Below are 22,629 nucleotides of genomic sequence, written 5' to 3' on the forward strand. Positions count from 1 at the left end.
CGGTCAACGTTGGCTGTCCCACGCGGTCTCGAAATTATTCAGATTGTTGAAATGCGCGACATTTTTGCTATCGACATTCTTATCCTTGTGCATGCATGCAATCCATCTGTAAATCTCATCTAGCACCAAGTTGAAGGCCGTCTCTATCCCCCTTGGATGTTGGTTTACTTTCTCGGGCAAAATTTTGTTGTCATCAAAAGACCATTACGACCCTGATGACGGGGAATGAGCCAAAGATCCCAAGAGGGGGAAAAGCAAGGACCATTCCTAAGACAAAGTTTTGACTTGATGGTGGTGATGACACGGATACCGCTGCCGCTCTGTGACCGAGTCTCCCCGACTCCCCGATGATAGCATCAGCTGAGGGGGCCACGGCGGCCCAAGCCGTTGAGATAGGCCCAGATTTTCAGCCGGGCCGGCTCAGAGCCCAGAGCCCAGAGATAGTCCTCGGCTTGGACCTAAGCGAAACTTGTAACCTTGGAGATGTAGAAAAAAGCCCAGTAACAATCGTCGCGATACGACTCATTCATCCATCTTACCACCACTAACATCAACATCAACATGGCCTGGGTCAGCAGGGCCAACCTCGCCGTGGCAAAGTCGCCTGTGGGCCGCTACTTTCGCCTTCAAGGCTCGGGTCACGTACGTGTTTACGTTTATCAACGTGCTGACAAGTAAGAAGAAGGAGCGCAAGAACACATATTTCTTCACCGAGATCCGCGCTGGTCTCGCGACCTTCTTCGCCATGGCTTACATCATCTCGGTGAACGCAGCCATTGTCTCGCAGTCGGGCGGCACATGCAAGTGTCCCCCAGAGTCAATGGCAGATCTCTGCGATTCAAATGCCGAATACATGCAGTGCGTACAGGAGATCAAGCGAGACATGGTCACGGCAACAGCAGCCATCGCTGCCCTCACAACATTCTGCATGGGTCTCTTCGCCAACATGCCCATCGGTCTCGCTCCGGGAATGGGCCTCAACGCGTACTTTGCCTACACTGTTGTTGGATACCATGGCAGCGGTCTTGTCCCATACGAGATTGCCCTTGCTGCAGTGTTCGTTGAAGGATTCGTCTTTGTCGGCCTCACTGTCCTTGGTATTCGTCAATGGCTCGCCCGTGCCATTCCCTCATCCATCAAGCTCGCCACGGCAGTCGGTATCGGCCTCTACCTCACCCTTATTGGCCTGACATACTCTGCTGGTATTGGCGCTGTAACTGGCGCCACTGCCGTTCCTATGGAACTTGCCGGCTGCCGCCCATCCGCAAAGGACCCCACCACCGGTCTCTGCCCCTCATCCGACAAGATGAGGAATCCCACCATGGTCAGTTTCATGTATCGCTCCCAACTGACATTCAGTGGATTGGCATTTTCTGCGGCGGCGTCTTCACTGTTTTCCTCATGATGTTCCGCGTCAAGGGCGCAATCATCTGCGGCATTCTTCTCGTCTCAATCATCTCGTGGCCTCGTAACTCGGCCGTCACCTACTTCCCCCACACACCACTCGGTGACGACGCTTTCAACTTTTTCAAAAAGGTCGTCACCTTTACTCCCATCAAGCACACGCTCAACGTCATCGACTTCAACATCTCGAGCCACGGCGCTCAGTTTGGACTTGCCTTCATCTCCTTCCTCTATGTCGGTGAGTACACTATTAAACCCCATTCTCACTGGATTGTTGCTGACAACAAGACATTCTCGACGCAACTGGCACGCTGTATTCGATGGCCCGCTTCGGTGGCTTCCTGAACCCCCGCACTCAGGACTTTGAGAACTCGTCCATCGCTTACTGCGTCGACGCCCTCGGTATTTCTATCGGATCGCTCTTTGGTGCTCCCCCCGTCACCGCCTACATCGAGTCGGGTGCGGGTATTGCCGAGGGTGGCCGTACTGGTCTCACCGCGATTGTCACCGGCCTGTGCTTCTTCATCTCAATCTTCTTCGCTCCAATCTTTGCCTCAATCCCTCCCTGGGCGACAGGATGCACGCTCATCATCGTTGGCGCACAGATGGCCGCCGAAGCCCGCCACATCAACTGGAAGTACCTCGGCGACTCGGTCCCCGCGTTCCTCACCATCGCTATCATGCCCTTCACCTACTCGATCGCGTACGGCCTCATTGCCGGTATCTGCTCGTACATTCTCCTCAACACTGCCGTCTGGCTCATCGAGAAGGCGACCCGTGGCAAGATTTCTCCCCCTAACAAGCAGGACAAGGAGCCCTGGACGTACAAGATCGAGGGTGGCTTCTTCCCCCCTTGGGCGTACCGCATCAGCCGTGGCAAGAAGGACTTTTGGCGCGAGGACGACGACGAGTTTGAGTCTGAGGACGGTGGCGTTACCCCGGTCGACGATGAGGCTCGTGCAGTGGAGGAGAAGTCGTACGAGGCCAGTGAGTCTGACGCCAAGGCCAACCCCAACCCCAAGCTTGAGGTTTAAAACGGTCCGCCTCGGCCTCGATACGGTCAGAATCTTGTAGTACGACCACACTCACTCTCTTATTTACAGCAATGGTAATGCAACGATAATTTGGTACAGTTGATGTGGGGCTCAAGTTCGGCAGGAGGCTCGCACACTTCTTTGAGAATGTCTGACAACATTATAATCCCGATATTCATCGCTCGTGGCTACGTAAAGCCAGCGTCTCTCCCAAGTTCGCATTGTTTCGTTTCGTACTTGGTGGCATGCTTCGGCATCAAAACACTCTTGGGAAGAGGGGAACAGGCGGAACTTGGGAGCGGGTTCGTTCTTTCGGGCGGCACGTTCTTTCGGGCGGCACGCTCTCCACGTGGCCTCCAATTCATAGAGGTACACCGTCAAGCGACCTCTGATGGAACCATTGGGAAGGGTGATGTTGAAGAAGCGCCCTCGTCTGTCGAGGCAGCGGCCACACGGAGGTAGTGTTACAGTAACGGGACATGAGGCCCGAGGGAACATAGCTCCGCCCTGGATGAGAAGAATTAAACCAGCAGGAGACGTTGTTTTCGGCACACCTCTCACAAGGTATCTCCGGCCAGTGGCCAACAAAGCCAAGGTGACTACTGACTCGTATATACCACCAGAATTCTTGTGGAAGAAGGGGACGTGTGCAAGCTCTTGGGTTTCGCGAAAAGTGATGGGGTTTTTCCTGAATTGCCGAATGAGAGGTGTTGTCCATGTAATTGAATTGTTGAGGATCACCTGGCGTTTGGGAAGTCACAGCACCTGAAACTCCAATGTCGCTAATACGATCAGGATCTAAAAGAGAGAACTCTTGAGCTCCCAAGGTACCTAAGAGTTGGGATTCGAAGGTATGAATTGTCAGAGGGAAGATGGGCCCCCTGAGGTTGACAAGGTTTGTCAGAGTGCCGAATCGTTGGAAAGTCAGGGGAATAAACATGTTGAGGGACTTGGGTGGTTCCCTGCGTGACCAGCGGAGTGCTTAGGTCAGTACTCAGAGAAGTGTTGGAAGTGGTCGCTTGAGCCGTGCTAACTTGCTCAGCGCAAATGTTGGTATTCCCCTGAGCCGAGCGACTCAACGTCACAGGAAACCTTGCCATCTTGTCGAATTCGTGAGAGAAACCGTTCGTGGTGGAGGGCACCGAGGATCTTTCAAAATCTTGGGAAAGTATAGGTGGACGGAGCGTTGGGCTGTATTTGTGAGAACATTCGGGCTGGTTGAGCTGTTCGTTACTGATTCCTAGACCTCGGTAGCTGGGGCTTGTGGTGGCAAAAGGAAGAGGTGAATCGACGTTCGAGATTGGAAGCGCAGGTTGGAAAGCAGGTGGTACAGAATGGGCCACAGAGTGTGGAACCTGAGCGACTGTCGGCTCATTCTCAAGTTGAGCAAACATATGGTCTGCCCAGTCACAGTATCTGGGTAGATAATTGGACCAAGTGTAGGACGGGGTTGTGGGGCTTTGTGGAGCCTGGCAACGCTTGAAAGAGGTCGAGCTTACGCTGAGGAATTGACGGCCCATGCTGATCAATTGTAACCTGGACGGGCTCAGAGCTAGAGGGAAGATTGGATCCAGGAACGATGGGGACGTAAGGATTGGTCATCGTTGTCTGGGGTAGGTAATTGAGAGAGGGAGGTGCGATGGGTCTGGGCACAAACATCATGGGATACCACTCGGGGTCGAGAAGAGTCAGCTCGAATGCTTGTGAGCGCGCTCGGGAGGAATGTCCTGTTCAATGATTTGGGGGGCGGCTGTTGAAGGGGTACCAAGCATTGTCGTTGTCCATGTGGCCGTCGCAAGCTGGAGAGGGGAGCGCTCAGTTGGAGGAGTGAACGACAAGTCAACGAGGGAAGGAATAAGGCTGGACAAGGGGGTGAGTGTGGAGAAGATGGGATAGGGGACTGGATGAGAGTGTACGAGAGTGAGGGAATGAAAGAGTGAGATAAATCGACTAGGTAGCAGTGGTTCGCATTGGTGACGGGGCGAGGAAGGAAGGCGACTGTGGTGACCTAATCAAATCAAGTGCAGCACTGCCAATTGATGAGGACACCAGTGGCCCCACTTTCAGCCCACCAAGACATAATTGTGGCCCGCAACCAAGGTAGGCCTTTGGCCCAACCAACGAACACAGTCGAAAGCGCATGACGGTGGGGCGTTTCTCTAGTGTCCTTCTTCAAGTAGCGTCACCGTCAGGTGTTTTGTATATTTTTTCAAGTGATTGGCGCCTGGAGACAAAGTCACAGACCGATGACAAGGGACAGCAGATGCATCGGGAGCAGGGGTTTGAGGTGTTTAGCTATTTTGTGGTAATTCGGCTGCTCATCTGGGTGAACAAGCTAGACAATATACGCACACCCTCTCTCCCGATCTCCCGCTCGCATCAGATGGACACCTGATAGCTGATAGCTGATAGCTCATGCTTTGAAAATCACGCTGCGGCCTTTCTTGGCCAGAAATATCTCACAGAAAGACAACTGGTTGTCCAGAGATGGTCCCAAAAGAAGCTGCGTTCGCGTGTGGCAGTTTGGCAGATCCAACACCGCATTTGTCGTCATAAGCCGTCCCTTTCACCGCCGCCTGGCAACATGTTCCTTATCCTTAGTTTCCTAGCATCGCTTTTCCTAATCGACTTGCTACGTCGATGCGGTCGATGCGGGGTGGCTATCATTGAACTGCGCTATTTGGGTGCGACCTGAGAACTAGACTGCGGGTTGACTGCGGTTTCAACTGCGGAAGGAATGTGGTACCTTGTAACAACAAACGTGCTCGCCCCGAATCCATCCTTTTGACTGAAAATACCTGTGAAACCCTTAAACCTTTTGAATTTGTAAACCCGAATTAGCTCCACTTTATACTCTTAGGAACTAAAGATCTTCACTGTACCTTTATTCCCCGAGCACGGGGGTGGTTCTAGGCCCCAGGCCCCGCAGCCGACTGGCCCCACACTTCCCTGGATCGAGGCCACAGACACACAGATACACAAATACGGACATGCGGACACGCTCAATGATCAAGGACGGACAGGGAGGTCGATGTGTCTTCCCCAAGATGACTGCCGGAACCACCATGCGGAGTGGCGACAACCCGACATGGGGTGGCGTCGAGGACGTATGGAACGGAACCGGTCGCATCTGTCTCACCCTTTGCCATCAGCCTCGCATGCTCCCTCATCCCGTACGCAAACTAACGGAGCCGGAAGGCACAGCATCACGCCGCCATTCTTCCGCAGTCGGTAACTGTGTCAGATGATGATCCATCGCTTAGAGCCACAGTAAAGCTGGCTAGACCATCTCACATGCAAACGGTAGCCAACCAGAATACAAACTAGGACTAAGTTGGGTAACCGAGCAGACCCAGCGTGTCCAGCAGGCACCTCATGGAGAACACTGCCAGTATGACGCTCCCCCAGCAATAGCTCAAGCTCCCACGATCAATCAACGGGTCCTATCTCATTGCACAAAACGCAGACAATGTCACACCAAGTATAGGCCATGACGCTCTAGTTCCCCTCTCTCTCGCCTTTGTTTGGATTGGTTACCATCTCCCATCACTTTCTCTAAACTTAGCACCACCACTCTTCCCTCTTACCTTTTCATCAACACTCATCCTCCATGGTCGCGCTCACAATCTCCCTACCACCGGTACATCTGGAACAGATGCACGCTCTCGAACCCCCGTCGCCCAACCACCTCACGCCCGCCTCGATTGATGAACCATTCCATCTCTACCTGGCGCCGAGTGGTGACTCGGCAACGACCCTCGTCGGACCTCTCAAGATTATCAAGATTATCGATTGCAATCCGCTAGAGAAGGTCCCTTCCAAGGTCCCCAGCCTCGACACCAGCACCTCGGGCTCGGTCACGCTGGACGGCGACGCCCCCACAAAGGTAGCCAAGGCCGACAAAGCGAGTGCCAAAGCAGCAAAGCGCCAGGCTCGCCGTGACCTCAACAGGGCCAAGCGCAAGGCCGAGGCTGCTGCCGTCGAGCGAAAACAGCAACCGTGGGAAGTGACGCTTGGGGACATCGGCACTTCCGCACAGGGACCGTCACAATCTGCAACGACCCAAATAGACTCGTCCCGTTTCACAGTCCCATCCGAATGCCGCTACGGCCGTACACTCCCCATCTTCACGTACGATCTGTCACACGCACCAGCTGTGGCTGTAGTTGAGACCCTCGTCGCCGACTACGGCGCATGGAGTATCACCTTGACCGACCCCTCGTACCGGATATTCCTCTCTCCCGCACTCGATGTCGCAATCAGCTTCAAGGTCGTGCGCAGCTTGCGCGTAGCTGTCGCCTTTGGTGACCCCGTCTGTCATCCTGCTCGCCTTCCCAGCGCGGTAGCCGACTTCCACGCGTTTTGCAGAGCGCGGGGTTGGGGGGTCGCGTTCGTCGCGGCGCGCTCTGCCACGGCCAAGGTTGCCCAAGTCACAGGCTGGGCGACTGTACAATTTGCGGTCGAGCAGATCGTCGAGCCAGCCAGCAACCCCGTCCTTGACGGCACACGTGGTCGCAGGCAGGCCCTTGTTGTGAAGAAGCTCGCGCGCGAGGCACCTGTGCAGATCTACCGACCAGTTGAAGGACGGAACGCCGAGCTCGAGTCGCAGCTCCAGGAGGCATACGAAACTGTGTATGCTGTCAAGGAAGAACGTGATGGCGCACCGTACAGCACCAAGCTACGCCTCTTCGCCCTTCCTAACCTCTCAACTGTCTTGTACACCACCGACTCAACCGGCCTTCCCAACGGCATTGTCGGCCTCCTCCGCGTCGGCGAAGGGAGGTACCTCCTCGACCCGCTCGTGGCGACCCCGTCAGCACCTACCGGCACGACAGACTACCTTACCGTCTTGGCCATGGGGTACGCGCGCCGTCTCGGTGCCTCCCTCTCCTTCGGCACCGAGCCGACGCCCAACGTTGGTGAGGTGTACGGTATGAGGCGGTTCATGGAGGCCGAGACGCGCCTGGTGCACGCCGCGACATACACAGCATTCGGGATGGACGGCAAGAAGACGCTGCACAAGTTCCATCCATCTCGAAGCGAGGCACTGCACTTGGTCCTCGGGAGCAGCGGCGTGCTCGGACAGAGCGCGGCAGCAGCTGCGATCTGGAAGGCAACACATCTCCATTACCGCCCAGTTATTGCGCCATTGGTAGGCCTCGTTGAGCAGCGTCAGGCGGGAGAGACGCTTGAGGCCATGCTCTCCCTTCTGGTGGAGCGGGGCCAGCTCAGGCCCTATTTGGAACAGTGCATTTCTTCCGGAAGCGACACGGCATGCGAAGGGCCAGCCGAGGATTAGACGAGATTATAGGCATTAGAGTCGTTGTATCAGTAATCATGTATGTCATATCCTTCCTTGTGTAACGTTGGTCGTTGGTCCGGGGGGGAATCATTGTGAGCGCGAGCGCTAGCCCGGGGTTGGTATCGCCGCCTCTAGACTGCACAGCAAACAGCGACCGCGGCCTGTCATTAGGGGAATAACTGCGAGAGTCAAGACATGAGGGGTTTTTAGAGGAGTTGAGTGCAAGTGAGACAAGACGAGTAGCGGGTAAAGTAGTGGATGAGGATCGACGTGGTCCCACAAACAATCGCCCCCGATGGCCGATTACCGATGACCGCATGGCCGATGGATCGGTGTCGGTCATCATTTCGTGTTGACAATCGCCCAACTCCACAAGTGTTTATTGCGCTCTGTAGTTGGCTAGCTGGGGTGGAACCATAGCCTAGCGCCGTGTCTACGTTCTAGGTCCGGAATCGCTCGAGATGGCGGTATACTGCGGCGAGACTAGGGATTGGTTGAAAAGAGGTACTACCGGTGTCGTGGGATACCTCGTCGTGCCTGCTAGTGAAGATGAAACGCAACATCTCGACATTCGAGAGGATAAGATGATCAACAAGTCTGTCTGGATGCTCTTCAAGTATCCCCGGCCAGCTGAGTTTTGCTCAATCCCCTGCATGCACTGTGCAACTGCTATTCAGGTGATGGAACACCATGGAACCGACCTAGCCGAGCACTGGTTGCATTTCCATTTCCATTCCCCCATCCTCATGTATCAGTCTCACTCTCATCTAGCCTCTCATTGGCGGGGATCGCGCAAGAAGCGTAGTTACTGCGCCGCGCAACTTGGGTGGTGTTGAACATGTTGGATTTGGGATCACAGACCGACGCTGGGCTGCGGTTCACGCCATCAGGCGCAGTAACTGAGTCAAGGCCTACGTACGGCAATGCAGCTCCTTTTGGGACGGTTTGCTTGGCTCGATCGCTCGCTGGCACCAAACAACTGCGCATAAGTATCCCACATCCCCGTTCCAGCTTGGGCCAGTCGACTTGCACGTGCCAACTGATAACGGCGCTCAGGCGTGCTAGAGTGAGCCCAGTGCGAGCGGATGCAGACAGGGTTGAGTAACGCTGTGCCATTCTGTCTCAGCCTGGCTGCTGGCTGGGGATGTGGAGGTGGAGTGTGGAGTGTGGGGAGATCGGATCGGAGGTAGCCGAATGAAATACCCGACTCGGACAAGAGCCGGTCCAAGCTCCGTCTTAGACTGCTACGCGCTTTTCTCGTTACTCGTCACTCGTTACTCAGGAGGGCTCGGACTCGGACGCACGGCGCTCAGACTACGCTCGGACGGAAACCTCGGACCAGGAATAGGACCCTCCCCCCCGCCGTCTGCCAGTTCCTCGCTATGACTTCCCGAATGCCCGGGGCTCCCAACACTCTCGTGCCCGAAGACCAGGCGCTTGTGGAGACGGCGCACGATATCGAGGCCAAACTCCATCCCCACAGCCACGATGGTCTCGAGGAGAGATTGCATCCGGCGCAGGAGGTTGGGTTAAAGATGTTGTTGGCGGGTGAGTGGCTGAGGCAGTCACGGGGGTGACTGACGTGGTGGAGGACGGAGAGACGTGGGGCGTCATGCGTTGGACTGGAGGCCGCACAGGCCTTTACAGAACATGGGGTGACACACTGACACACCGTCGACAAGCCTGATAACCCGAGCTGACACCAGGCGTGTCCAACTCTACATCTGCATGTGTGACGAACCCGGCGGACCTGGTCAAGGTCCGCCAACAGTTGTTTGTAAAGCAGGGTTCTGGTTTCTCCCCCGGCTTCTTCCACACTCTGGTCGGCATGGTGCGTCAGGAAGGCGTGTTCAGTCTCTGGAACGGAGTGAGCGCATCCATCCTTCGCGAGATGAGCTAGTGAGTAGACTTTGCTGTCCATTACTGATGCCAGCTCGGGTATCCGTATGGGTGCATATGACGGGATGAAGAATGTCATCCTCGACGTCGCGCCCTCTCTCGACGCTCAAGACGTCAGCGTCAAGCTCGGAGCTGGTCTACTTTCCGGCATGTTGGGAAGTGCGATTGCTAACCCGGCCGATCTGCTCAAGGTGCGCTTGCAGGCGGTTGGGGGAGCGCAGCTGGGTCTCGCGGGGCATGCGCGGGCCATCTGGCATGAGGCCGGTGTGGCGGGCTTCTACAAGGCCGTGGTACCGACGATTCTTCGGTGAGTCAGAGTGCCGCTTGAGACTGACCCCAGCGCTGGCGTCCTCACATCGTCCCAGCTCGGCTCATACGATGTCGCCAAGCACTTTGTCCGATCCCATTACTCCCAACACTTTCCAGAGGGGATAACGACGCACCTCCTCTGTTCCGGCTTTGCCGGTTTCATGTGTTCGGTCACCTCGGCCCCGATCGATACGATCAAAGTGCGCGTGATGAACGACTCGGCGGGGCGGTTCAAGGGCTCAGCAGACTGCGCGTACCAGCTCCTACGCTACGAGGGCCCTCTGGCACTGTACAAGGGTTTCTTTGGGTGCTGGATCCGGCTGTGGCCACACACGGTCATCAGCTTGATGCTGCTCGAACAGTTGCGCAAGGTTGTCGGGCTCAAGCCGATCTAGAGTTCAGCTCAGTTCCAGTTCCACTTTCGGCTGGTAGCCGTGTATGCATTACATTCTGATAGCGCCAAGGATAGCATAGCCCTTACTCGGAACACTATTGCATCGATACTGTACATCTACTCGTTACTTGTTAGCTTAGCCCCACGCTTCCGCTTGCCTCTAGCGTTGAGCGTTTAGGCGAGACGGCCGCCGTCGACAGGAAGTGCGACGCCGGTGAGGAACGATGCCTCGTCCGAACACAGGAAGACGGTCGAGTTGGCGATATCTGGTGTCAGATGCCTAGACCGTGTCTTTGACTCCCTCTCCACTCACCCTCCGGCTCCGAGCACCGCCCAAGTGGAATGCTCTTGATGAACATATCCTCCGTCGTCTCGCCCATAAACATTTGCTTGAGTCCCGTGTTCCCGAAAACCGGGCAAATCGCATTAAACCGAATCTGCTCTGGCCCAAACTCAATCGCCAGGTTCTTGGTGCAGCTAATACAAGCCGCCTTACTAGCCGCATACCACGTCAGTCCCGGACGGCCCATAATCCCGGCCGTGCTAGCGACATTGACGATCGCCGCTGGACCGCCACCGGCGCGCGTCTCGCGGAGGGCCGGAATCATCACGTGAACACTGTGGAACACGCTCTTCATGTTGACGTCAAAGCACAGATCAAAGTCGCGTTCAGTCGTCTCCAGCACAGGCTTGTTCTTGTATGTCGCCCCGGCGTTGTTGATGACAAAGTTGACGCCGCCGAGCTGCTTCTTCGTCTCGGCAAGCATCTTCACCCACGGCTCGCGCTTGGACACGTCGCCTGGGGTTAGGGGGAGAGAGAGAGGTGACGGATGCGTCTCACAGTTGATATAGATCGCCTTGCCGCCCTTGGCGTTGATGTCGTCCGTGACCTCCTGTCCTCCAACGTCGTTCTAGACTCAGCTCTCAACCCCGCTTTGTACACTTACAATATCACACACGACAACAGCCACACCATCCTTGGCGAACCGGCGCGCAATGGCCGCACCGAACCCACTCCCAGCCCCAGTGACAATGGCGACGCGCTGGCTCATGATGCTGTCAGGTGGTGTGTTGAGGAGATTGTGGTAAGAGATAATTGATGAACACCACGTCATGTCACTGATCCAGCTGTCGGTGGCAGGGGCGGGTGGGCACGAATAGCCGAATGCCGACTGCTATGTCTCATAATCTCGGTCTGGGAACAGGTCATCCCCCACATTCACATTCCCCCACACTCACCCGCCCGTCTCGGCCGGTGCCATCTCGGAGCGCAGTTGACCGTCCCTTGAGCCCGGCGAGCTGCTTGGCGTTGGGCCCGGCACTGCTGCACAACTTGGCCGGGACAATGTCTGCGGAACAATACTCATCGCAAAGACCGGCTTCGTGTGGATCCTGCCGCGTCCCCCACGGCATGATGAGCAAACCACTCAGCGTCAACAAGACGAGAAACAACGGATACATCATGAAAACCAATGGCTACTGCCTTTTGCTATGCAAACACTGCTGACTAGTACACTACTCCTACGACGTGTGGTGGACCTCCTGGAGACGGTAAACGGGGGTGTCGAGGCCCTCGTAGCGCGCCTTGAGTTGGAGCGAGAGGTAGAGCGAGTAATGACGCGACTGGTGAAGATTTCCGCCGTGGAACCAGAGGTTTTCCTGCTGCGTAGGCTTCCACATGTTACGCTGCTCGCCCTCCCAAGGTCCAGGGTCACGGATGGTGTTGGAGCCGAGACCCCACACCTTGCCAACCTTGTCGGCGACCTCCTTGGAGATGAGGTCGGCAGCCCACCCGTTCATCGAGCCGTACCCGGTCGCGTACACCACCAGGTCGGCTGGGAGCTCAGTGCCGTCCTTGAGAATGACCGAGTTTTCAGTCAGGCGCTCGACGTTGCCGTGCGCGAGCTTGACCTTGCCATCGGCAACAAGCTCGGCCGCCCCGACGTCAATGTAGTAACCCGACCCGCGGCGGAGGTACTTCATAAAGAGACCCGAGCCGTCCTCGCCAAAGTCGAGGTCAAAGCCGGCGTCCGCGAGCTTCTTGTAGTATACAGCGTCGACCTCGGCAATCTTGGTGTAGGTCGGGATCTGGAACTCGTGCATGATCCGGTAGGGCATCGAGGCGAAGATGAGGTCGGCCTTCTCGGTCGTCACGCCGTTCGCAACTGCCTCCTCAGAGTAGAGAGGACGGAGCGCAATGTCCATAAGCGTCTCCGACTTGACAATGTGGGTTGACGAGCGCTGGATCATGGTGACCGAGCCGACGTCGCCCTCGTACAGCGCACCGCAGATGTCAAACGCTGAGTTGTTTGACCCGACAACAACAACGTTCTTGCCCTTGTACGCATCTGGACCAGGGTGCTGGGACGAGTGCTGCTGCTCGCCCTTGAAGACCTCCTGGCCAGGGAACTTGGGGTAGTTCATCTTGCCCGACATGCCGGTCGCGAGGACGAGGTGCTTGGGCCTGAGGGTGAGGGGCTTGCCGTCGCGGACGATCTCAACCTCCCACTCCTCCTTGTTCTTGTCGTAAGTTGCCTTCTTGGCCTCGGTCGAGGTCCAGTACGGCACCTCCATGATGGACGTGTACATCTCGAGCCAGTCGGCAATCTTGTCCTTTGGCGTGAAGACGGGCCAGTTGTCCGGGAACTTGAGGTAGGGCAGGTGGTCGTACCACACGGGGTCGTGGAGGCACAGCGACTTGTAACGTCCACGCCACTGGTCACCGGGGCGCTTAGCCTTGTCGATGACGAGGGAGGGCACACCAAGCTGGCGGAGGCGCGCACCGAGAGCGATACCACCCTGGCCACCACCGAGGACGAGGACGTAAGGCTGGTCCGTTACGCCGAGGTTCTTCTGCTCGGCCTCGCGCTTCTCCTTCCACGTCACACGGTCCTTGACGATCCCGTGCTCTGCGCCCTTTGCACGGCGGAATCCACGCGGCTCCTCGTGATCCTTGATCTCAGTGAGGGCGGTAATAAGCGTCCAAGCCTTGGTGTTGCCGCCCTCGTCGCGAAGGCGGACCAGACCCCACCCGCGTCCTGTCGCTGTCTCAAAGTTGAACCACGCGGTAGTCACGCCGTCCGCCTCGTTAGCATCTTCGGTGAGATACCAACCCGACGGAGCGGTGCGCTCGAGGTTGTTCTCCAGCATGTCGGTGACGCCCGCTGGACCCTCGACGGTCGCGAGGTTCCATGTAAACGAGACGAGGTCGCGCCAGTACGAGTCGGTCGCGAAGAGGGACGCTGCGCCAGCAATATCCCTGTTGCGGAGGGCGGCATCGAACGCCTCGAGCCAAGCCTCGGCGCGCTCGTTGGCCGGCGTAGCTTGGAGCTTGGGCCTGGCATTCGAGCCGTTGGGAGGAGTAGCAATGTTCTTGGTCATGTTGTCGTTGGATGCCGAAGACATGTTTGCTGCTGGGGTTTATATATGTCGATAAGTCGAACCAGGAAGACGTCCAAGACGAATGACAAGTGGACCAACTCGGCAACTGGGATCAAGATTGAACTGGAAGCTGGAGAATGTGGGGAAGGGGGGAAGGGGATGAACGAAACAGCCGAAGCGGGATAACTCCGCTCATTTTGTCACCCTGATTCTAATTCTGACTCTCAACCGCGTCGGCGTTGGCGCGTGCTTGTTTTTGAGTTTATTAGCCTTTCAAACCACGTTGTAATCAAAGTTAACGGCATGTGAAGAGTCTTTGGAGCGGTAATCATATTTGCCGGTCCTCTTCCGATTTGCATCCAGCCCCCACTCCACTCGTCTAAGTCTCCATTAATTGTACATGCCCTCGACCCCGTCATGCATGCAGACATGTGATTGGAATGGCGATTCCTACCCCGCGGGGTTTCCCATGGGGAAACGGGTAGCTACCAGCGGGGAACAAGCCCCGCTCACCCCGTGAGTGTCATTGGGTCACTAACACCGACACGTCACTTCATCACTGCACTTGTCGATCGCAGCGCCGACCGTGCATCGCCGCCAAAATCCGTCATGTGCGCCAATCGCGCCCCGCGATCCCCCTCGGCGACCTCTTTACCGTGTCCTGTTCCCGAGATCACTCCCGCATCTTTGAGCGTGCTCTGCACTACTGGTAGCGGCAGCGATGGTATTCGTGCAGCGTGGAGCTCTTCCCGCCCAATGTGCCAATCCCCAAATCAAATCCGCTCCGCCAGCGATATTCCAATCCCACCGTGCCGCTGGCCCTTCAACCTCTTTTGGCCCGGACCAACACTAACCCTCATCGGCCTACCCCCGGAACGGAGGCAAGCCCGGAGTTGCTGAACCAATACTGGATAGTGCCTGTTCCCATGAGCGCTCACACGTCTGGCTGAACGGGTAAACTTCATACGCACTGCGATCCAATGAATTAATTCCACGCTGCAAGCTGCGTTCCGATGCCTGTCGAGTGTACCACATGAAACCGATTGAAATAACTCTGGAAAGAGCACCGGATATCGTCGTCAACTGATCAGCTGACTGCAGGAGCGTACTACCGATAGATGCGATACGTCCGACCCGAGGTACGGAATGTGCTGCTCCGTCCAACGTATGTGAACCGCTCTACCAGTTCACAGCTTATTCGGTGCTGAGGAGCTAGCTCTGAGACGCTCGCGGGTGAGCAATGCGGGTAAGTCCGTTCCTTGATCCTTGGACACCGAGCTCGGCCCGAGATTACTCCGGTGCCCATCCCATTATTTGACCCCCTCCTATTCAACCTATCTCGGTGACCCACTTTAACACGTGTCTTACAACACGGAGATATCTCCATGACCGCGTCAACGTCAGATGACGACCTGCAAGTCGACCTCGCCATCCCGTACAGATATCCCAGCGAGCAATGCCAATACCCTCCTAACCATTACTCAAGATGCCTCAGGTGTACGAGAAAGAGATTGTCTATGAGTGCGTCCTTGTCGAACCCGCTGACCCAGTTATCCGGCCGCACACACCCTGCTGTGGCTCATGCGCAAGTATCCGAACCCGCAGAGTCCACAGGTGTTTTCAGTGGACACGATATCGCGGACTATGGATCCGGATACGGGCGTCGTGAGGAGTGAACGGATTCTGGGGATCAAGCAAGGTGCCCCGAAGTGGATCACAAAGGTGGGTGGCGGGGGAAAGGGCGAGAGAGATGATAAGATCACGGCGAGAAGCGGTGAACTAGAGTCGGGGGGAGACCTCGTCATGTGGAAAGATGGCGGCGCTCCGTCGAACGACTGTCACCATGGTCTGCACCCTCCTTCTCATCCCCACCTTTTTCGCTCCGCTCTTCTCCTCTTCCCAACGTGCGCTGCCAACTTGTCCTCAGCACAGCGTAGCACAGCTCACACCAGCTCTTCTCCCTACCTCAGACAACATACGTCCGCGAAGTCATCTTTATCGACCCGGCAAAGGACCAGGCGACCATGATGTCCATGAATCTCGACCTCGCGCAGTACATGTGAGTGTGGGGTTCTCCTATGGGCCGAGTGGCCCGAAGACTGCAAGCCTTGAGGTGCATGACGTGTTCAATCGCTTGAATCCCAATCGCGCGGTGGCGAAATTCTTGTTGATCCCGCATGGGTAATCACCCAACCAATGCCTTTAGGACGCGCCCAGCTGACACCAGCAACGTCCTCGAGTACATCACGTACACTCCCTTCCCGCGCGAACAAGGCGGAACGGCGCCGTCGACACTGTTCAGGCAGCACGCGCTGATGCACTCGGCCTTCCCTACGCGAATGATCGCAAGACGAATCGAGAAGGCTAGCGTGGACCGGTTCAAGTCCAACGCCGAGACGGGCAAGATGGGTTTTGACTGGGTATTGCGCAAGGGGCTCGAGTTCAGCGGCAACATGAATGGAAACGGTAACGGGAACGGCGCGTCGTTGGCGTAGGCGTAGGTTAAGGACATCAACGGTAGAAACTCCAGGGGCCTGGCATCTCACAACATCCATATGCATATCATCAACTCTGATTGCTTGTGACTACAACTTGGCCTGGCGCTCGATACTGGTGACTATCCGGTCGAAGACGGCTGGTCCCTGCTTCCCCAGCGCCGTGGCAACCGCGATGTACTTGGCGCCTGCCTTGCGCATGCGCCGGTAGCCCTGGCCGTCAGATACGCCGCCGACACCGATGATGTCGATGTCGAGTCCCCGCTGGTCAAGGAGGGTGCGCAGCGACGCAACGTTGCCCAGCGAAAGCGGGTGGATCGCTGGTCCAGCCATGCCACCGAAACCGCCCTCGCTAGGGAGGACGGGGCTTGGCTCGCCATTCTCCTCCGCCATCACCACGCAGTTTCCGAGGGTGTTGGTGCTCGTGAGGAAAGACACGCGTCCGCTCTCAGCCAGCGCGTCGACCAGCATGTTGAACTGGTCCCCGTGGGTGTATGGAGGCGTTTTAAGACCGACGGGAACGCTGCAAGTAGCTGGGATGGCAGCGAGGAAACCCCGCAGCTCGTCGGCGTAATACGCAGGGGGTGGGTGGCCTGGAACGTTGGGGCATGAGAGGTTCAGTTCCACCGCGAGGGGGATAGAAACCTCGCGCGCCACCCCTTCGACCAACTCAATAGCCTTTGCGCAGCTCTCCGGCGTGCCAGTGACGGATACGATGATGGGCTTGGAAGAACGCGGGTTCTCCTTTGCCAGCGTCCGAATCATGTCAAGGTATCCTGCGAGCTTGATAGGACTCAGGCCGAAACTGTTGAGCGAGGATGTCCGGCTATAGTCGGATGATGGGAAGGATGCGGGAGCAGAAGAGGTCGAGTCTTGTGCGCCAGAGTCGAAGAATAGGAATGTGTTGACTGCATCATCGTGCGGATACCCCTCGATGAGGGAGGTGCGGGTCGTGATTGCGCCCGTTGAAGGGGAGGCGTAGAGGGGTCGGAGGAAGGTGAGGTCCGTTGCCCATGGACAAGCGGCGTTGAGAATGGGCGGAGAGAAGCTGAGGCGGGACGGCATGGTGTGGTGGGTAGAGGGGAGACAAAGAACAGTGAAGATTGGAAAGTTGCGGGATCGGGAGATATGGATAGATAGCCCGGTCCTCGGCCGGTCGGAATATCCCAAAAACCTCGTTCTGCCCCACGCTGTCAACCCCGTTTCCTGCGGAGATGACATCGACTCCGACGTCTCTAGATTTCAAAGTCATGACGCTCAGTCCACCTCGCCTCACGACTCAACACCACCAACACCAACACCAACACCATGACCTACGAGTACCGCGCCCCCTCTCTACGCCTAATCGACACGGCGACGCTTCTCAAGCAGGGTGCTGAGGCGGTGAGTTTCCTCCCTCTATCCTAACCACTAACATCAGCGCGTCTACGCTCTCGACGCACTCCTCCCTTCACCATCAGTATACTGGCCACCCTCCTCGACCCCTTCGTCTTCCTCTACCCCCGCCGCAACCCCCGCGATCCTCAAATACCGCTTCCCCAAAACCTACCGCCACCCCGCCTTGGACGCGTCGTTAACCAAGACGCGTCTTCAATTCGAAGCGCGCGCCCTCTCCCGCTGTTCCAGGGCTGGCGTCACCGTCCCAAACGTTCTCTGGGTCGACGAGCCTGGAGGCACACTTGCACTGGAGCGCATCGATGGGTGGAGTGTACGCGAGGTGCTTGGCGGTGGGGCTGAGGGCGAGGTTGAAGTTGGAGCGAATGACGAGATTGAGCGCGACGGTACCGAGACTCCAGGGCAGGAACAGCAAGAGTCCGTAGTCGAGAGCGAAGGGCTCGCGGCGCTCCAAGCACATGGCGGTGTTCCGGCACTCATGACTGCGGTTGGGGCTGCGCTTGCGCGTTTGCACCACACGGGTATTATCCACGGTGACCTCACCACGTCGAATATGATGGTGCGGATGACGCCGAACGGAGTCGCCCCTTATGAGATTGTAAGTGGAGAGAAAGAGAGAGCTGACACCAGGTGCTTATCGACTTTGGCCTCGCCTCGCAAGCCACACTGCCCGAGAACTACGCTGTTGATCTCTATGTCCTCGAGCGCGCTTTTGTCAGCACCCACCCCGCGAGCGAGGGGCTGTATGCGGGCGTTCTCGAGGCATATGGCGCCGGGCTGGGGGAGAAGAAGTGGAAGCCAATCGAGACAAAGCTCAAGGAGGGTGAGTGGGATTTGCGGAGGGAGGAAGAGTGGTAGCTGACGGCAGTGCGTCTCCGTGGACGGAAGCGCGACATGACTGGATGATGGGATGGTGGGATGTATGCGTTATCGTTGTCTGGATGGCTGTATCGCGCATACTGAACAACTGAGGAGACGGAAGCACCATTGACGAGGTTTTGGTTGACCAGACTATAGCGCACTGACAGCGACCAATAACCGGCCGAGGACTCGCCACGTCGTCTCAACGGTCTTTGATCACCAGCACCGCCAAGTAGCCATGAAGCGACACGCGCAAAGTCCACCTTTCAGCCGACAGCTGACGAACCGCACCGCATCACGTCCCCGACAGCGATACCGATTCATATACTGCTTTCGTTCATCTAAGGCTCACCGCCAGCCTTGGCCATCTGGAACTTGGCAGCGGCTAGTTGTCAGCGTACCCACCCGACCACTCACCGAAGGGAAGGCCAGCGCCGACGAGGCCAAAGACAATCATGCGAAGAGCGAACCCGGTCGTCTTCTTCGAGCCGCCGGGGATGGTCCTGTTGTTAGCCTATCCATGGTTGAGAAACTGCCAGCTGCCGCATCACTAGACCAAGACCCAGTCTTCACCCCACCCAAATTCCCCCTCCCCTCCCCTCCCCTCCCCTCCCCAACCCAACTCACTGGTCGGTCACGTTCTCAAAGTGCGCAAAGCGGACGGCGCGCGCAGAGCGAGCGGCGGCAAGGGTGGGGCGGGCAGCGCGAGTGACGAACATGCTGGCTAGGGTTTGCTGACTGGGAGAGTGGGCAGAGTCAAGAGATGGTTTGTGCCGTCCTCACCCGAGGAGCAAAGAAAGGGGAGGGCGGGGCGTGTATCTCGTGGCCGCTTGGACCATCATTGGGGAGGCTGGGGCTGGGAGTCGACGACAAAGGAACCAAAGACAGAACAATGGGCGGTGGCGCGGCGCCCCACGCCACGCCCCTTGCGCTTGGACTTGGACTTGGACTTGGGTTGGGCCCTTTAACAATACATGCACAAACAACCTCTGAACTACCTTCTACCTTCCTAACATGTCTGATCAACTCATAACTGATGACTGATGACTGTTTCCATCGCGTACGAGATTATCTGCCGCCTCCGTTGCTGGATCAACGGTTCATACCATCTTGTGCCTTTCAGTTTGGACTTTCAGGGACGCAGTGTTGCGAGGCCCAAAAGGCTTTTGTTCTCCATTTACGACGCCTCCCCCGGTTACTCTTGGGCTCAGGCTCGCTCCGACAGCCTGCACGCACGACGTGGGCAGGTGCATCTCCACGAGATTCTGTGCATATCAGCCGGCGCAGACGGAGACCTTTGGTGGACGGAGATTTATAAAACAGAGAATAGTCCGTGCCTGCAACACCACCCCACATACCACCCAGCCAGCAAAACGACGAAGACCCGATTCGAACGGGCGCTCCCGAAGGAAATTGATCAGCAAGTTCTAGTCAATCGCGTTAACCACTCCGCCACTTCGCCGATGCTACTGTGAGTTTCGGGTGCCATATCTTGGTGTTCTCTGCCGTGGCCTGATCGGGGACGACGGATTACATACTAACTGCCCAATCTCACACCCAGTCTCATCTAATGTGACGATCCCCTTGACAGACAGTCGCCATGAGTGTCCGTCAGCCGAGTGCGATCTCTGGCGCTGTTGAGCTGAGTTTATCTTGACCCAGGCTCAGGCTCAACTAACATCCCGATCGACTCTTTGACCCGAGCACTACCACCAGCCTCGAATTGGGTGTACCGACAATCTGCTTCGTGACGTCATTCTCAGGTAGAGAACGGCGATTGATTGGCGTCGCTGGCCGGAGGATCCTCGCCAACATAATATCTCTCGTGATCACTTGGGGCCCGCTTAGACTGCAAAGAGTCGGTCGCCATCACGTTCTCATTCGATTCCTAGTCGGCGGCCACCTCCCAGAACCACTGGCTCTGCACTCACCCACGCACGGCATGGATTCGCGCTAATGACAACAACCATCTCTGCTGTCATGTTCGACTTCTCCGATCTCGCCTCCCAAACTTCCTTGGTCAGTTTGGCGAGACCGGGACGTGGTCGCTAGCGTGTACGGATACTGCGTTGTTGGCACCTCGACGATGGGAGATGCTTGATTGCCGATAAGAATACCGGTTTTCATGGTGCTGGCGTGGCCAAGGCCAACGTGCCACACAAAGGGAGGAGCACACTACGAGAAGAACAACACCGGCAGTGGCTGGCACGCTCGTGACAGGCCAGAATCCCCACTCAGCAGGCTACCAAGGTGAGGTGCTAGCTAAGCCGTTAGTTTAGATATTGTATGTATACATCGTAGAGACTGCCCGGTGAGACTCATCGGCGGGTTATTTGGTCCCTCCTAACGTCGGGCGACGTAGCCACCGGCGAGGGCGCCTGACTTTGACTGATGCTGGCCCATTAATGCACCCAACCCCAGCCTCTGGACAGATACATCCTACTTGTCCCCACTCTGTGGTTCGGCGGGAGGCACAGGCGCAGGCGCAGCCACTGGCGCCATCGTCGGCTCGTCCCACACACTCGGGTCAAACGCAAACCCGTATTCAAAGTCGTCGGTCCATGCGGGCGGCCACGCTGGTCCATGTCAGCGCAAACATTCCGGGGCGTACAGCTCATGGTGTGTCGGTAGTGGGTGTGTAGATGGGTGGTTGGATTTATGATCGCGATGGGTGGCGGATGCTCGAGATGAGATGAAAGGATGGCGGATGCTGTGAAGAGATGAAAGGGTGGCGACTGCATAGCGCACTGGTATAAGTATCGCAGGTGACGATCCGTGATCAAGACGCCATTGTGCACACGCAGTGGCTCATGGGACGACAACCAGCCACCATCAGAATCATCTGTGGAATGTGAAGCATGTGAGAGGCACACATCTCCTCTTAAATGGCCACCTCCGACTTGGATCCCTCATGTGACCACGGCGTCGGCTATATGTATAAAAGCTATGACTGTTGGAGTAACGACTTGCCACTCTCACAATCAATACCAAACGAACCATGAACACCCGTGGAGGTTAGTCTTTAGTGGCGGCTCACCCTCTCATCCCCACTAACTCCAGTCCCCAACCGCCAGCCCGAAGTCGAGATGAAGGGCAGTTTCGAGATCATGGATGCCCAATTCGCGGCCGGCCGACCCCGCCGCTTCTCCAACCTCGGCATCGACTTCCTCGACGACCCCGACAACCGTCCGGGCATCCAGGCAACGTACCATGCCAACCACGCTGAGAGCTACGTCGGCGACAAGGAGCACCACAATGCGGATATGCAGAACAAGTAGACAGGGAGCAGGGATTTCGCTCCGGGCTCAGCCCTCGGTTGATAGCGAGTTGTACACAAAAGTTAAGATATACGACAAGTCTTGCATAGCCATGCGATATACGCAACCGCTCTTTGTTTGTACTGTATAAGTTGAACTGCTGCTGCCAACGTTGAATGCAGTGGAGAGCTGGCGTTCCCAAGAGGTGGCCAGATAAAGCAAATACCAAGAGTTGCACATGACCTTTTCCGATCACGAGCTTTTTTGATGGCTTATCCATGCCCGCCAGAGGAACGGTATATGATAGCCTAACTGAAGCTTGGCCGCCACTACTCCACATTCTTCACATCATCACAATGTTCCCATACAGCTCGTTTACTCGCGGCGAGGCCACTCCGCGTGAGTCGACAAGAGCGTAATCTCCAGCGGTTACTTCTTCCCCCCCCCCCCCACGCAAAAAAACCCCCAGCTCACACCAGGCGACCCCGCTGGCGCACGCACGCCTGTGCGCACACGCACACCCGTCCACCGCGAAGAAAGCCCCACTATCGCAGACACAGCTGCCCCTATTGCGGCTGTCAAGGCTATGGATGAGCGGCCCCCGACTCCCGACTACAAGAAGGCGCAGTATTTGAACATGAGCAGCATGTCGAGCTGGTAGAGACAAGGGCCATTCCGAAGCAAGCACCAAGCACCAAGAACCAAGCACCAAAGCCCACGTTGTCATTCCTGTTCCATTAATGTATCTGTTCACTGCCACTGGGCCAGTTGATGGCGTCAGCCCAAACTCGCTGTATTGTATTGGATCAGCCTGGATGTGGCTGGGCGTCTCGCAGACAGCCTGTCTTTGCTCACCGTCTTCACCGTGATCAAGCTTTTCCTTCCAGACAGACTCCTG

General features: G+C 56.7%; 11 protein-coding genes across 11 annotated transcripts; 7 read left to right on the forward strand and 4 right to left on the reverse strand.

Annotated features, from left to right (window-relative positions):
- Nucleotides 1–561: 561 nt before the first annotated feature.
- CcaverHIS019_0500570 (uncharacterized protein) lies at nt 562–2,438 on the forward strand (the record flags this gene model as incomplete). The annotated part of the gene is made up of 4 exons (XM_060601174.1): nt 562–642; nt 680–1,324; nt 1,360–1,642; nt 1,693–2,438. The coding sequence occupies 4 exons, from the start codon at nt 562–564 to the stop codon at nt 2,436–2,438; spliced, it is 1,755 nt and encodes a 584-aa protein (XP_060457694.1).
- A 3,610-nt stretch (nt 2,439–6,048) lies between these two features.
- On the forward strand, nt 6,049–7,737 carry CcaverHIS019_0500580 (uncharacterized protein; the record flags this gene model as incomplete). The annotated part of the gene is made up of 1 exon (XM_060601175.1): nt 6,049–7,737. The coding sequence occupies one exon, from the start codon at nt 6,049–6,051 to the stop codon at nt 7,735–7,737; it is 1,689 nt and encodes a 562-aa protein (XP_060457695.1).
- Nucleotides 7,738–9,134: 1,397 nt separating this feature from the next.
- On the forward strand, nt 9,135–10,343 carry CcaverHIS019_0500590 (uncharacterized protein; the record flags this gene model as incomplete). The annotated part of the gene is made up of 4 exons (XM_060601176.1): nt 9,135–9,288; nt 9,447–9,639; nt 9,674–9,946; nt 9,980–10,343. 4 exons carry the CDS (start codon nt 9,135–9,137, stop codon nt 10,341–10,343), a joined length of 984 nt encoding a protein of 327 aa, XP_060457696.1.
- A 173-nt stretch (nt 10,344–10,516) lies between these two features.
- On the reverse strand, nt 10,517–11,755 carry CcaverHIS019_0500600 (uncharacterized protein; the record flags this gene model as incomplete). The annotated part of the gene is made up of 5 exons (XM_060601177.1): nt 10,517–10,608; nt 10,656–11,141; nt 11,184–11,253; nt 11,290–11,514; nt 11,582–11,755. The coding sequence occupies 5 exons, from the start codon at nt 11,753–11,755 to the stop codon at nt 10,517–10,519; spliced, it is 1,047 nt and encodes a 348-aa protein (XP_060457697.1).
- A 108-nt stretch (nt 11,756–11,863) lies between these two features.
- CcaverHIS019_0500610 (uncharacterized protein) lies at nt 11,864–13,747 on the reverse strand (the record flags this gene model as incomplete). Its single annotated transcript, XM_060601179.1, has 1 exon — nt 11,864–13,747. The coding sequence occupies one exon, from the start codon at nt 13,745–13,747 to the stop codon at nt 11,864–11,866; it is 1,884 nt and encodes a 627-aa protein (XP_060457698.1).
- Nucleotides 13,748–15,209: 1,462 nt separating this feature from the next.
- On the forward strand, nt 15,210–16,218 carry CcaverHIS019_0500620 (uncharacterized protein; the record flags this gene model as incomplete). The annotated part of the gene is made up of 4 exons (XM_060601180.1): nt 15,210–15,244; nt 15,274–15,445; nt 15,676–15,782; nt 15,951–16,218. The coding sequence occupies 4 exons, from the start codon at nt 15,210–15,212 to the stop codon at nt 16,216–16,218; spliced, it is 582 nt and encodes a 193-aa protein (XP_060457699.1).
- Nucleotides 16,219–16,308: 90 nt separating this feature from the next.
- Nucleotides 16,309–17,283, reverse strand: URA1 (uncharacterized protein; the record flags this gene model as incomplete). Its single annotated transcript, XM_060601181.1, has 1 exon — nt 16,309–17,283. The coding sequence occupies one exon, from the start codon at nt 17,281–17,283 to the stop codon at nt 16,309–16,311; it is 975 nt and encodes a 324-aa protein (XP_060457700.1).
- A 243-nt stretch (nt 17,284–17,526) lies between these two features.
- On the forward strand, nt 17,527–18,519 carry BUD32 (uncharacterized protein; the record flags this gene model as incomplete). The annotated part of the gene is made up of 4 exons (XM_060601182.1): nt 17,527–17,601; nt 17,639–18,211; nt 18,244–18,436; nt 18,482–18,519. 4 exons carry the CDS (start codon nt 17,527–17,529, stop codon nt 18,517–18,519), a joined length of 879 nt encoding a protein of 292 aa, XP_060457701.1.
- A 296-nt stretch (nt 18,520–18,815) lies between these two features.
- CcaverHIS019_0500650 (uncharacterized protein) lies at nt 18,816–19,193 on the reverse strand (the record flags this gene model as incomplete). The annotated part of the gene is made up of 3 exons (XM_060601183.1): nt 18,816–18,859; nt 18,892–18,977; nt 19,102–19,193. 3 exons carry the CDS (start codon nt 19,191–19,193, stop codon nt 18,816–18,818), a joined length of 222 nt encoding a protein of 73 aa, XP_060457702.1.
- A 2,279-nt stretch (nt 19,194–21,472) lies between these two features.
- Nucleotides 21,473–21,752, forward strand: CcaverHIS019_0500660 (uncharacterized protein; the record flags this gene model as incomplete). Its single annotated transcript, XM_060601184.1, has 2 exons — nt 21,473–21,488; nt 21,535–21,752. The coding sequence occupies 2 exons, from the start codon at nt 21,473–21,475 to the stop codon at nt 21,750–21,752; spliced, it is 234 nt and encodes a 77-aa protein (XP_060457703.1).
- Nucleotides 21,753–22,087: 335 nt separating this feature from the next.
- CcaverHIS019_0500670 (uncharacterized protein) lies at nt 22,088–22,392 on the forward strand (the record flags this gene model as incomplete). Its single annotated transcript, XM_060601185.1, has 2 exons — nt 22,088–22,130; nt 22,211–22,392. 2 exons carry the CDS (start codon nt 22,088–22,090, stop codon nt 22,390–22,392), a joined length of 225 nt encoding a protein of 74 aa, XP_060457704.1.
- Between the last annotated feature and the right edge of the window lie 237 nt (nt 22,393–22,629).

This window comes from Cutaneotrichosporon cavernicola (assembly GCF_030864355.1).
Source record: "Cutaneotrichosporon cavernicola HIS019 DNA, chromosome: 5".
In the NCBI taxonomy this organism is placed as follows: Eukaryota; Fungi; Basidiomycota; class Tremellomycetes; order Trichosporonales; family Trichosporonaceae; genus Cutaneotrichosporon; species Cutaneotrichosporon cavernicola.